This window comes from Trichogramma pretiosum, unplaced genomic scaffold, assembly GCF_000599845.2.
Source record: "Trichogramma pretiosum strain Unisexual culture from Peru unplaced genomic scaffold, Tpre_2.0 scaffold15, whole genome shotgun sequence".
Taxonomy (NCBI): Eukaryota; Metazoa; Arthropoda; class Insecta; order Hymenoptera; family Trichogrammatidae; genus Trichogramma; species Trichogramma pretiosum.
Window position 1 is genome coordinate 1,690,350 of NW_019641686.1, and position 13,973 is coordinate 1,704,322.

Here is a 13,973-nt window from a genome sequence, read left to right on the forward strand (position 1 = left end):
TGTATTTATTTTAAAATACGTAATACATTGAAGATCAATATTAACAAAATGACACGCATTCCATTGCGAGAAACGATTGGAATTTAAACTCGTTCCAAACATGATTTGAAGCTAAGAAGCTCTTCAAACCTATAGAAAGTAAAATTTAAAAATCTTCACCTATTGCAGGTGTTTACGGAAGTGATGTTTAATTGGATATTTCTGTATGAGTTACTACGTGTATTGTTTATTTATATTTTTTATGTTCATTGCGCGGTGAAATTTGACAGTTACAATCTAGCCTCGACAGATCATAGTCGAGTCAGCTAAGAAAATCAATACCTACAAATTACAATACCATTTTGTTCTGTTTAAAATAAATCGTTAAATGTATTACTGTTAAATATTAGAGCATTCTTTTCAACTATCTTTTACCGTCACCAAGAGCAGAAAGTAACTGAAAGTACTCGAGTCAAGCAGGACTGTCAGCACTCTAACGTACAGAAGGCAATAAGCGATTTTCTATTGAATAATAAATAAAGGTATCATCGATCACGAACAAAAAGTCATCTAATGCAAATGATAAAGCGGTAGTTTCTTGAAGTTTTGTGTCAATAATTTTCAAGATGTAAACTCAAAGTTGAATTTTTTAGAACAATCATTGTACCATATTATGACTACAAACCTCTCTAACACACAAATGGCTGAAATCTTCAACATTCAATGGAATTCGAAAAAAATGAGCATCATTGTTGATTTTTAGCTTGCCCGAATGATTCAATTTAAACGTAAATAAAAAAACTGTTGTATGAAGAATTGATAGTTTAAGTACATTACTAGAACAATAATAAATGCGAAAGTGGAATTCGTGATTTTTTTGTACTTTTGAAAATTATTTCATGTAGAAATATGTGCATTGCATACGTATTATGAAATTGTATCAATTTCTTAAGCTGAGACTGATAATGGTAGTATTTTAACAATTACTTAGTATATGTGAATGAAAAATTGTGGTCAAAATAATTTTGTATTTTTTTTTACGGTATTAGAACCCCCGTGACAACATTTCATAAGTACAATTTTAATTTACACGAATGCCTTGGAGTTTTTATTACAAAATTTAAATGTAATTATACCAGGCGTAAGAGTCATCTTCGTATTTGAACTATGATATTTTTAACCACTGCGATTGTAATCCACGCATTTGATTCTTTTTTAGGGAAAATAAAATATAAAGCCGAAAAAAAATTTTACACCAAAAACTTTCATTTTGAAAACCAAAAGTTCTATTGATTTGATTAAAAATTGTCGATTTCTCACTAGTTTTTCTCAGGCAGTCTTTTTTTGGGCTAGGTAAAATATTTCAGTGCACGGTCATGTGAAATCTAAAATTCGAAATTTTTTTAAAGTTTATACTCATGACTGAACAAAGAAATTATTAATCAGCCGACTCTTTATTATTGTACACAATAAAAAAAGTGAAAAATGATCAAAATCTAAAAAATTTCGATCCAAAATTCATTTAAACTCAAGATTCATTTGACTTCGAAAACGCAAAAAAGAAAAAATTTCACACGAGAAAAATACGAAAAAGGCTTAATAAAAAAGCTGTATTTCAGTGAGAAATAAAAAAAGTTTGGACTTTTTTGGAGGTATTAATACTGATGTGTATACTTGAAAATGATACATTATTTTAAATATTTTTATTTATAAACAATCAATTATCGTATAAATTTTCCAACATAATTATTCATACTCTGTGAATAATGAAAACCAAATTAAAAATAAATAAAAAAATTTTCATTTCAGAACCTAAAATTGAAGAAAAATCATTTTTCGACGTCTAAAGCAAAAACTTGCTTTTGGGGCTATCGTAGAACTTCAACTGAGCAATAGCAACAAATTATTAAACTGAGGGGGATTATTAAAAATATTTAGTAGGTGGTAATTTTAAAATTCTCACACATTTTATTAAATGTAATTATTACTTAACATCCAATTACTATAAAATACATAAATATCTAAGTTTTTAACTTAAATCGATTTTAAACTGATACATGTAAAAACAAATATACAAATACAGTGGTCGCTGCTTAAAAGAATCACATAGGGACATCTATTTTGAAGCAAGTTACCGGCTGATTCTCTTGAACGAGATTTTCTTAAGCGGTGACTACTGTATTCACTTCTTTTAAAGGCCTTAAATCTTTGTGATTTTCACTCCATAAAACTTTTACGTTCATATCATAATACTTTCAAATCTATAACAAATTTCGATTATTTAAATAATAACAATTTTCTATCATTCGAAGATATTTTGTATAACTTATCTTGATGCGTAAATTGTGCAGCTTCCATTGAAATGCGTAAATATTCACTGAAATTGTTAGAAGTTATTTTACTTTTATTTTATACAAATGGCATCCAACTACATTTAGAATTTCTGTACAAAATGAATAACTTTATGAACATTTTCATACGCATAGTACTAAATACTGTTCATTCACATGATATTATTTGTAAAGATTTAAAACGCACAGAAAATTTTAAATATAAATTTATCTCAGAAATGATTATTTGATCATTCCAGTCTTTTCGAATAACGCCAGGCAAAGCTTTATTTGAAATGAATTTTAATATATCATTCTATGTCAATTGAATACATACTTGCGTCAACGCATTATTTATAAAGAGTTTAAATACCATCAAAATACATAACACAGTACATTAGTAAAAAGACAACCATTTAATAAATTTTTTATTTTCACACCAAAGTGACATTGAACGGAGCAGATTGTAGAAAAAATTTTTATTAAAAATTGCCTCCATGATAATTGAAAGAAATGGGTCAAAATTCTTATCTTGCAAATTATTGTCTAAATTTTTTGATGAGATGCCATATATTGCCAAGTTCTCATCAATTATATGCTATAAGGTTTTCAAACTCACGGTTCGATCTGTTGTATTGAATAAAGTAAATATCAACGTAAATATTTACGAAAATTAGAAAATTTTAGTAGATACCGTTTTACAACTTCTATACTTGGAGCGTTAGACTTTGAGCTAGAATGTTTGTTCTTTAATCATAGTAATTATTTTCTTTGTTCACACTTTTCACTGCATTTACTGCTAAAGAAGGTAAATATGAGGATTAAATTTATGCATTTATTACAATTTTTACTATCACAGAATTTTTGCGTATTTTTACTTAAAATATCTATACCTTTATGAAACTTTGGTTTTTTATGACAAGAAAACTGCATAAAATCTAGAACGACTATTTTTAAAAAAATTTTGAGGATTCAGAGTACCAATTAAGATAACAAGTTTTCTTTCGGGCCTCAAAAACCAGTTTGAAACTCGTTCATGATTTTTTGTGCATTAATCAATACAATTATACATTTTGAAATCAAGAAAGAAAATTGGCTGGATCAAAAAAATGTTGTTTCAAAAAATTTTTTATAGTCTACAAATGATTATGTTGAAAAATCTCTTGGTAATGATTAATGTCTTAAAAATGTTGTCTTAAATAGTCCCTATTTAAGCTCTTTCGGATTAAACAAACTACCATTCTTTTTTTCTTTTTTTTTTTGGTATTCAATTTTTTTCGAAAAATGCTGGCAAAACACTGTGTTCTACATCTCATGCGTTTTCTTTTTTTGTTACTTATTCTTTAAAACGTTTAAAATCATATAAATCAAAACTATTCGCTGTATATACAATGAAATATATAGTTTTTAGTTACGCTCAAAAACTTAAAAGTACATAGGAGTTAAAGTTGCTTTCAATGAAACTATTGAAACATATACTTTATTCTTTATAAGTTAATTAGTCGATATCTTGAATATTGTCGATTCAAAATATTTCATTTGATTTGTTTCTTTTTTAAAAATAAAATTCTAAGACTACTACTTATCCTGCCAGCAGAAACAATGAAACATCGACTATATACTTTTGTTGATTTAACAGGGCAAACGCTGTACTACCATCATTTTTCTCGTTTTCACGTTTTTCAAAAGCTTTTCTTTGAAAATTCTATTTTACCAATTAAAAATTTCATAATATATAAAAGTGTAAAATTTCGGCGTAGTTATGTACAGCCCCAAATAAGATTTAAACTTCAGATTCACTTCTGTATTAATATTTTTAACCACGATTGCTGTTTCTTGTTAATTGATGAAAATAGATTAACTTAAACTTGAAGATTTCATGCACTCCACAATTGTTAGTTAACTTAATAGTTAGTTTTTGTATAAGATAAAAGACCTTTCTATACAGACTTTTTTATAGCTCTTATAAACATTCATTATAGCCTTATATTTTACATCGTTTATACTTTGTGACTGGAAGTTTGATTTACATTTTCATTTAAAAATTAAACATTACGATTGAAGAATTCAGACGCCCTTCGATAAGGGGATGAATTTGAAAGCTTGAAGAAAAAATTCTTCGAAGATAACTAAATTCGTGAGTAACCATATATCAGTGGCAAATTTAAAAAAAATCTGGTAGTAATTTACAAAAAAAAATGCTATAACATTTTTTGGTGTTTTTATATAATTTACCAAACCTCACACTTATGAATTGGATTCATTCTCGACCCTTTTGGGCAGTTAAATTCTCTGGAAAACTCTTCGAGATTCGAAAGGGGTCCGATAACTCTATACTTAGCAGGACAATGCGAATCTTTTTCAATTTGAAGACTCACTGCTTCCGTAGTTGCTGCCGAGCACCAAACCTACTTATTCAGAAATAATAAAAAATGAATTATAGAGAAAATCATAATTAATAAATAAAAAGTGGCAGATATTTGATTTAAATGAAAAATAGATATTACCTGAGCAAAATTGACAAAAAATAACTGTTCGTGACTAAGATCCAGTCCAGGTAATGACAGAAGGTCATCCATATTTTTATGTTTAGCTAAATAAGCATGGTATGCAGCTTTGAGTCCACCATTATCGGCAATATTTTCTCCTAAGATTAGAGTTGATTAATATGAACTGTTTTGCAAACATTTGAATCAAGGTGTTATGAATTTTGAATACCTAAAGTTTGTCGACCATTAACGCGCCGTCCCTTGATTTCATAATTATGATATTGATCAACAAAACATTCCGTTCTATTTTTAAATCTGTCAATTGTCGCATTGTTCCACCATTGATGCAAATTTCCATTTAAGTCATACTCTCTACCTAAAATTTTTCGTTTCGTACTAAAGCAAACTATTATCGTTTACTTTTAAAAATAGAATTTGGCTTACCTAAATCATCAAATGCATGAGTGAGCTCGTGGCCCATAACCACACCCATTCCACCGAAATTCAAACTACTGGGATTTTTCATGTCGAAAAAAGGACTCTGCAAAATTCCAGCGGGAAAAACAATTTGATTTTTGGTCGGCGTGTAGTAGGCGTTGACAGTTGGTGGGGTCATGATCCACGAAGTTTTATTGACTGGCTGATCCAATTTTTCAAGATTTTTCTTCAACGTAAAAACATTTATTCTTATGTTATTCATGAAGTACTCGTTTGGATTTATCTGAAGATTTTTAAATCCATCGTCAATTTCAGATGGGTTGAGAATGAAGTCGGGAAAGCCGATCATGTCGGTAATAGCATTTGCTTTTTGCTCAGCAGACTTGCGTGTCTCAGCATCCATCCAGTCTAAATTTTTGAGATTTTTCGTAAATGCACTTCTGATTTCGTTGATCATTTCTTCAGCCTGCTCAAAGTAATAATAAATAATGTAATTATATCTCGAAAATTGGAAGATTCAATCAAAAAGTTGTTGAAACTCTCGGGTGGATAAATTAAGTATCACAACTCGGAAAGCGTTACAAATTTACGATATGGTTAAGATATATATGTGTAATCCTACCATTGGTTTACTTTTCCCATGAAACACTTCCCTCACGAACATGGCTCCAATTGCAAAGCCCATGACGTTGTTGGCGTCGTTAACACAGAAGCGCCACTGCTCCTCATGACCTTCCGAACCGATCAGGGCCTTGCGTAGTCCCTTGTAGGCATCTCGGAATGGTTTCGACAGACACGAGGTCAGAGTCCGAACGGTTTGCCACACCAAATAATCATTTAAAATTCTGCAAAAAAGGACAATTTCGATCTATTCGATTGACTTTGAATTTTAGCCATATGCGAAAGCTACGTACGTTTTCTTTTCGTCAGTCTTCTTATAATCTCGTACGAGTTCAGTTAATTTTCTTAAATAATCAGGAGCGTAGACTACTACTTTCATTTGATTGCTTATGGTCTTGTTCAATAAGCTCGTCGCGTTTTGAAAATATTTGAGCCACGAAAACTGCAGAGATTAGTCTAAGTGAGCTTTTTTTATTTAAAAAACAACTTACCCTCCTTTTGAAATACTTACGAATGGTGCCTTTTCTTGCAGCTCTTGCAAAGTCATGAGATTGTACATCTTTTCCTCGTCCCTTCGTTCTTCTTGAGGCGTCGTTATTTCAGCTATTTTCGTCTCGAAGTCGATGATGTTCTGCATTTTTTTTCTCGTTGAATTTTCTTCGCCCCCCAGAAGAACACCGATCTGATGTGAGAGAAAGTAAGATTAATTATTTAAATTTTAATTCGATAAGGAAAACATTTTAAAGTCTCGAGTAAAATACCTTGGTCATGTAATCTAAATAAGCCACCAAAACTTTGCCGTGTTCGGTTTTATTTAGATAATTATCAGTCGTTGGTAACGTTAAACCACCTTGATCAATCTGTAAAAAGCATTAAACTGTATAAAAAGAGAAGCAATGACGTGAATAGTATAATTTTGGCGAACAGTCTTATGTATAAATTGAAGGCTCAAAGGATAAAAAATATTATCTCACAATCACGTCTCACAAGTTATGTTAGAAAATATGTGGCCCTTACTTCAATAATATATCTACTGCTATTTCTATCGTCTTCGCTCACGGCCCAGGAAAACAGACCCCCCATATTGTAAACATTTTGAAGCACGTGCATGTTCTCTTGGAATGACCACCTTTTAACGTCAAATTTTCCACTTATACTCCAGCCACCAACGTTCTCTAAGAGATCCAGCATTGGCTTAGCACCCAAATTTTCGATAGTCTCATTGGCATCTAAACACGATAAATAATACTGCTTGGCTTTTTTCTCAGTTTGAGATTTCATCTCGGCGAGGGGTCGCTCTAAAAAGAAAAATGATAAACGAAATTTAAATAAATTCAACTTCTTAGTTGAAAGGGAATAACATCATCATCTCCACGGACCGAGGACATTTTTCACGACCAGTTGATTATCCTGCTCGAGCTTGCCGAACGTGCCCCATATGCTTTTGCCGTCGGGTATGGGATTCTTGCTGATCCAGCCGCCGCAGGCATATTGATAAAAGTCGTCGCAGGGATGTATCGTCATGTCCATGCTATTGATTATGGACGCTGCCACGGCCACGCAGTGTTCCGTCAAGCAATGCGATTTTTCTATAGCCAGGAGTACGAAATGAATTTTTTCAATCGAGTATTGTATCGTGACAAAAGCCACAGTCTTTTTCAATACTTTACCTTTGTTGACCGATGTCACGTGAAGAATCCCTCCTCGGCCGTGGTCACAAATATGTCTCTCGCTACCGATGGATATCGCAAGCACAATTATTATCAGTATCAGCGAGACGCATACTATGAAGAAACATTTCTCCAGGGTCGTTCTACTTCTCCACAGAGAAGTACCCTGAAATTGTGAATCCGATCAATGAGGATGCACAGTTTTACTTGACATTAATTGAATTATGACAAAATTATTTTTGTACGTACCGAGTGGAAGCGCACGTGGGTCGCTGTGGCACTTATCCCATCGCTATTCAATATTACGGATCCGATGCTGCTATTGTAGTCATCTTCGAAGTCCTCCTGCTGCTTATATCTCATCATCTGAAAAGTCAACAATAATAATTGAATTCGTAACTGATACATTCACTTTGTCGAATGAATAACAAGAAAAAATTAAAAAGCACTTCTTCATCTTCACTTTATACTTTCTATCAATTTTATGAAAAGTTTATGAATGAAAACAATTTTTTTTTATTAAATATGGTAGAATGAGATTGTGACATACAACTCTATTGCATGATTAAAAAATATAAATTCGTGGGTGCGTTACTTATTCGTCTTCTATACAGTGAACTACCTGACGTTGAATTCACATTATTAAGTAATAGTTAAATTATTTATTTACAGTCGGCAAAAGTAATTCAAAATAATTATGAATAATACAAACAATTCAATGAATCACAATTATTTAATTAAAGAAAATCAAAATGTATCAATAAATGTGAAATAATTGTGAGTTCTATAATCTTGTTCATTATTAGGGGTCATAGTAAACATTAAACAAACATACCGAGCCTTTGAATACAAATCAAAGTATTAATCTTAGCGTGAAAGCCAACACGTGCGGCGCATCGCACGTTCTCATTGTATACATGCTTCGATTTGTTATTACGTCGCGAGTTATTTACGAGAGCGAACGAGATGTAGATGACAGACTAACATGAGATACGAATCAGCCTCCGCTTGAGTTTGACGTAGATTCCTTGATCCGATACACGCGTCAATGTAAGCACTCAAACGCGTGCATATCATTAATTCTCTCGACGATAATCATTTCTTTAAAGACTTGACGAATTATTTAATAAAGTGCGCGGCGCGGATACACACGTATTTTAGTTCAGTGCGTCTAAAAATATCGCGATCTCGACCTCCTTCAACGCAAGTCTCTCTACCTCTCTCTTTCTTGGCGAGCTTTTTGAATTTCCAAACTGTTGTAGTGAAAAGATAAATAGGCTTATCTCGAGAATGAATAATTTCTTTTTTTTTTGCATTTTACTGAACCCATACAATACGCATTCGTCACGTTCAAATGAAAATTATGTATTTCTCATACGTAGATGCATTTATTGTACTCGCGGACGAAAATATCCAAGTTTATAGAAAATTTTCATGTTTAATTGAATCATAGAAGAATTCAAATTTGTGCTTTTTATTATATACAACTTTATTAATTACTGTTGAACTATTTCATGAAAACTCCCTTTGCGAACTTATCGACAGCCTACAACGTCAAAGAGTTTATCGCTACGAATGGAATTACGAATTTTACGATCATATCAACGCACAAGCATCTTCATCGATAATAATTACGTCAATTCTCAATTTGTACAGTTCATAACAATCGTTTTTCTCCCATGAATTATTCGTATACACACGACAGATTGAAGTACATGCGGCTGCATTACGAGCGTTGAATTGTTGTTAAATGGCAATTGAACGGGTCTTTGCTATTTCACTCCACGACATGGAAGCGCCTAACTAAATTATTCAAAGTCCATCAATATCATCGGCGTAGAGTCTAGTCCACATCTAATGGAGAGCGAACATCGTGTATCACAAAAAATAGACGTCACTGCGTACCAGCTCTCGTGCATCATTATTAAATATTATACATAAATCGCTAGATGCACTGCAGTAGCGTAAAAATTGAAGCTCGCATACATACGCAAAAGTGTCGGCTAATTTATGAGACTGCAGTTTGACGAGGAAAACAGTCGGAACGGCGAAAGCAAACAAGTAGTCGCGGTATCTCGGCACAGTTGTTGTCGTCTGAGTCGGCGGCTAAGGCCGCGCGCGCCGCAGCGGCAGCTGAGCTTGAACTAGTTCGAGTGCGTATTATATCTATGCAAAGTTCAGCGCGTTTGCAAGCTGTGTTACAAGAGCCGCGTCCGACCTGAAACTGTTGATATTACGCGCTCTTTCTCGTGCATGTAATAATACACATATCGCACACGCATATACATACACGGCTAACTATACGAGTGCGCCGCCGCTGCTACCGTCGCTCGAAGTCACTGCCGACGCCGCCGCTGCCGCTGCCCGCTATAGACAGAGAATGAGATAAAAAGAGGAGCGCATGAACGCCAAATGTATAGATATAAAACGAGAAGATCTGTGTATGCTAAATCTCTTTGCTTCGCGCAAGGCTGTCTGCAGCCGGAAATCTTTTTATTTATACGAAGCTTGCCTAGGAGCGGTTTATATATACGATATTAAGGCTTAATAATATACACGCACGCTCCGTGGCCCTGTCTGCGTGCGGAGTGCAAGCGCGAGATATCGCCTTATAAACGTATCACTGAGCCGATGCGAGCTCGAATGGATTTTTCTCCCTCGCGACGTGACGCCGAGCTTTACCGTGTATTAATATACGATCGCAAGCTCTCGAGCTACTTGGATTACGTTTCTCGTTCTCTCGAAAGCTCGTGTATCGATTCATCCATTGCACCTCGTGCGCGTCATATACGATATTAATTTGACATTTATAAATTCGCAAGCTCCGCGTGTGGACTGCACGAAAATTGCCTGCAGCGCGAGCGCGCCTGCATCAAGTTTGCTGCAAGCTACCGTTACAAGCTGCCGCGCGTATATATACGTACCATAGCTCTCAATGTATAATGTCACTCGTGGCGAGCTATATAGCGCGCGTGGCAATCTCAAACTACGACTATACACACGAAATAACTGCATTACGTACATTCGCTCGCGACGGCAAATTGTATGTAATTCTGCTTCGACTGCGATGCCCGGAGAAATTGCCGAGCTTGTGCCGATGTTGTACGTTCGAAAGTTTTGCATTGCTTCGCCTCCGATGTATTTAAACCCTCCTACTCCTCTTCTCTTCCCCCGCTGGTTTAATTCCATTCGCGATAAGTTTGTGTCGCTCGAGTGTTTATTCGATCGATGAATTTCACTTTGAAAATACTTGAATTGCAAAAAAACTCTTGGACGCGTTAATGTAGGGGAAAATACAGGGCTCGGGTGTTGACGCAAAGATATTAAATGATTTCTACAATGTTTAATTCGATGTAACGTTGAGAGTATATATATTCAAAGCGAACTCGATTTGCATCGGACTCTCTCTCTCTCTCTCTTCAAATAAGGATTTCCATTATAATATCGTTTCGCGGCCAATGAGGACGACGTACCGTTACAAGCTGCGAACTCTAATCCACTCTAGGCCCGATTAAGCACGTGTGTGCACGCGTAATTCTCCAAGCTGCCAACTATAAAGCTCGTGTGCCTTTTAACATAAGCAAAGGTACACATCCTTTATGTATACGCGCGTGTGTAAGCCGCACAGCTTTTGAATTAGTCGGTGACACGCGCTATCTCTCTCTCTCTCTCTCGGACGTACCTAGTGTTTGCACGAGACATGTTTTCTCTCCCTCTCGCTAAATCCGCCACGCTCATCGAGATTTTGACGATGATTCAATTAAAATTATTATCTCACTCATTATCATCGATACAGAAATTTAAAAGTACACATTTTTAATGCACACGATATTCTCGTGTTGGGACTAGATTGATAACGCGAATAGAAAAATAGAAAATGTTCTATTTTACTGCGTGTGTGTTTTTTGATATTCTTTGATGCGAGCTCTGCTAGGACGCAATACAATTTTGAAAATTAATTAATTTTACATCGGCACTGTGCGAGTTTGCTCGTTTGTCAGAATTGCTCGTGCCTTCGTAAAATTCATTATTTCAAAATTGCGTAGTTTTAATTAGATTTGCCCAAGCTATGTATTTTCCAGTTCGAATTTCGGGCGTTATTAATAATGTTGCACGATTGCCGGGTTTTCTTCTCCATTCAGTATATCTTCGTGATGAATAAATTTTTCTATCAATTTAGCCGGAATTTTTAATTGAATCGCAAATCACTTGTGACCAGCTAAAATTAATGATCCTCTCAGTCTTACGTGAGTAAGTAAGTACGAAGAAGGGTTGAACCGATAATGACATTAAAATGTATTAAGGGTTCACGATCAAGAGTTTGAGGGCGGCTTTAATTGCGGGGGGAAAATGATGAGAAAAACAGGATATGCACTTGCATTTAAAAAATGTATCTTTAATGAAGCATTTCAGCAACCAATTCAAATTTCTATATTGGCTTCTAAATTTTTTGTTTTTCTCGCGCAAGTTGCGATTTCATAAAAAATTCAAACAAGCTCTACACATAAAAATACAAATCAACATTCATCAATTGAAACCAAAAATTACTAAATACTATCTTAGAAGAGTACAAACATACATGTTATCATCGGGGAAATGAAAAAAAAATTACGAAATAGCGACGAGTTATTCAACAGAAGTCTTAATTATGTATGCAAACATAAGCAAATTATAATGTTGTATCAAAGACGAGACATTTTAATTATATTTACAAACGAGTATTTATTTGACTTTACGATCAATATATTATCAAAGTAAAGTCTATGTTTGCTCTGAAAAAATAAAAATTTAGGTAGACTATTCATAACCACCAGACTATTGTTTTCTAATATCCAAATTATTATTCCAATTCACAAACTACAATCGGCTATCTCAAACAAGAAAAAAAATTTGTAATCAAACCTATTCTTTCCTTACTTTGACAATATCTCCCTCTCACTTGAGCAACTTAAACACAGCTTTTGCAATTTCGACAACAACAATATATGTATTTCAGCCGAATCAATAATGTGGAGTCACGGTGCTTGGCTAATTTGCTTTATTTTATTTTATGCTATTTTATTTTTTTGCATATTAACACACTGACATCGAGCTCACCTTCACAGACATCTTTGCCACGCTCGAGTATCTTGTTATCGAGGTTTTATCGGGAAGGCAAAAACAACCCAAACCCTCGCGCGCGCGTGATAAAAGAAAAAAAAAGAGAACTACCCGTAAAGCGACAACTGTGAGAAACACGTATAGTATTGTTTGTTTCTCTTTCTCTCACCCTCTCTCTCTCTTGGACTTTATCTCACGCACGATTTAAAAGGCTCGTGTATGTGTGCGCGAGCCAGGCCGAATTTCGCACATCGATTACAATCGCACTCGTACGGGATAAACATATATACGAAGGAAAGAAAAGAACAACAACGGAAAAGAAAGCTGCCGGAATCAAAGTCGCGCACCACAGCTGCAGGCGCGTAACAACGTCATAGCGTGCGGGCTCGCGACTGTCGCAACGTGCGTTTTTATAACAACAATAATTACGAACGATAAGAGGCCCCCTTTTGCAGCCTCGAGTGCGTGCGTATGTAAAAGCGAAGGTTATAGGCCAAGAAAGTGAGAGAGCGACGACGACGACGACTTGCACGACGCAGAGTTGGCTCGCGCGAGAGGAAAACGCGGCGGCGACTATCCTATATAGCCGAGGATAGCACGCAGTACACGTTCTCTCTCTGTCTCTGTCTCCGTCTAGGCCAGATACACACGCACACACGGAGAAAAGCGCGCACGACCACCAGCAGCACCACCGCCAGCAGCGCCGGGGATGATATGCCATTTGGACCCCCTCGAGTCAACTCGCCTGTGTATGTGGGTGTGTGTGTGTGTTCCCCTCTCTTTATTGATTCGCCGTCTCGTACTTGTCCCCTACTCTATTCTACCTGACTTTCACACGCGCACACTTATTCCCGATGCTACACGCATACACACGCACACAATCACACAGCAGCAGCTGCCTTATCTATATATACTTTTGTCACCATGGAAGGTGATACGCGTGTACACGATAGGGATATTTCAAGGTAATATATTTGATTGCTCTGCCGATGGGGGTTCCATATAATGTCTTTTTTTTTTGCTCGCTACCCTGGTGTCGTCTCCTAATGTAAGCCGGATATTGGATACACACGATGTATAACTCTGCGTAAACTATAACTCTTCATAAAGAATATTATCTTCGTTAATGCTGCGCGGCTACTCCAAGGTCTTGCCGACTTTTCCCTTTTTTTTCTTCTTTTTTCATTACCTTTACGATTTGGTGGACGCTCAGCTGGGAGCTTACTTCCTAATTGCTGTGACCTTATAAAAGCTTTAATGAGCGATATAAGAGCTGTTCCACATGTGCCGACTTAACTTTCAAGGAGAGAGAAAAAATTTGTCTTTAAAATCGATATTGTGAATAA

At 35.2% G+C, this 13,973-nt stretch overlaps 1 protein-coding gene across 6 annotated transcripts; it reads right to left on the bottom strand.

Annotated features, from left to right (window-relative positions):
* Window positions 1-1,927: 1,927 nt before the first annotated feature.
* Window positions 1,928-13,253, bottom strand: LOC106650216 (endothelin-converting enzyme homolog). Of its 6 annotated transcripts, none has more exons than XM_014368132.2 (13): window positions 12,625-13,253; window positions 7,777-7,893; window positions 7,528-7,693; window positions 7,237-7,446; window positions 6,875-7,155; window positions 6,619-6,717; window positions 6,369-6,539; window positions 6,151-6,299; window positions 5,859-6,081; window positions 5,243-5,702; window positions 5,028-5,174; window positions 4,817-4,956; window positions 1,928-4,717 (listed from the first exon to the last, which is right to left on the bottom strand). In XM_014368132.2, exons 1-13 carry the CDS (start codon window positions 12,634-12,636, stop codon window positions 4,541-4,543), a joined length of 2,352 nt encoding a protein of 783 aa, XP_014223618.1. In that variant the 5' UTR covers window positions 12,637-13,253; the 3' UTR covers window positions 1,928-4,540. The 6 variants fall into 6 exon arrangements, with proteins under 6 accessions (XP_014223618.1, XP_023316999.1, XP_014223620.1 ...); XM_023461231.1 differs by having other exon boundaries at window positions 12,445-13,253; XM_014368134.2 differs by lacking the exon at window positions 12,625-13,253 and adding an exon at window positions 9,518-9,756.
* Window positions 13,254-13,973: the final 720 nt, after the last annotated feature.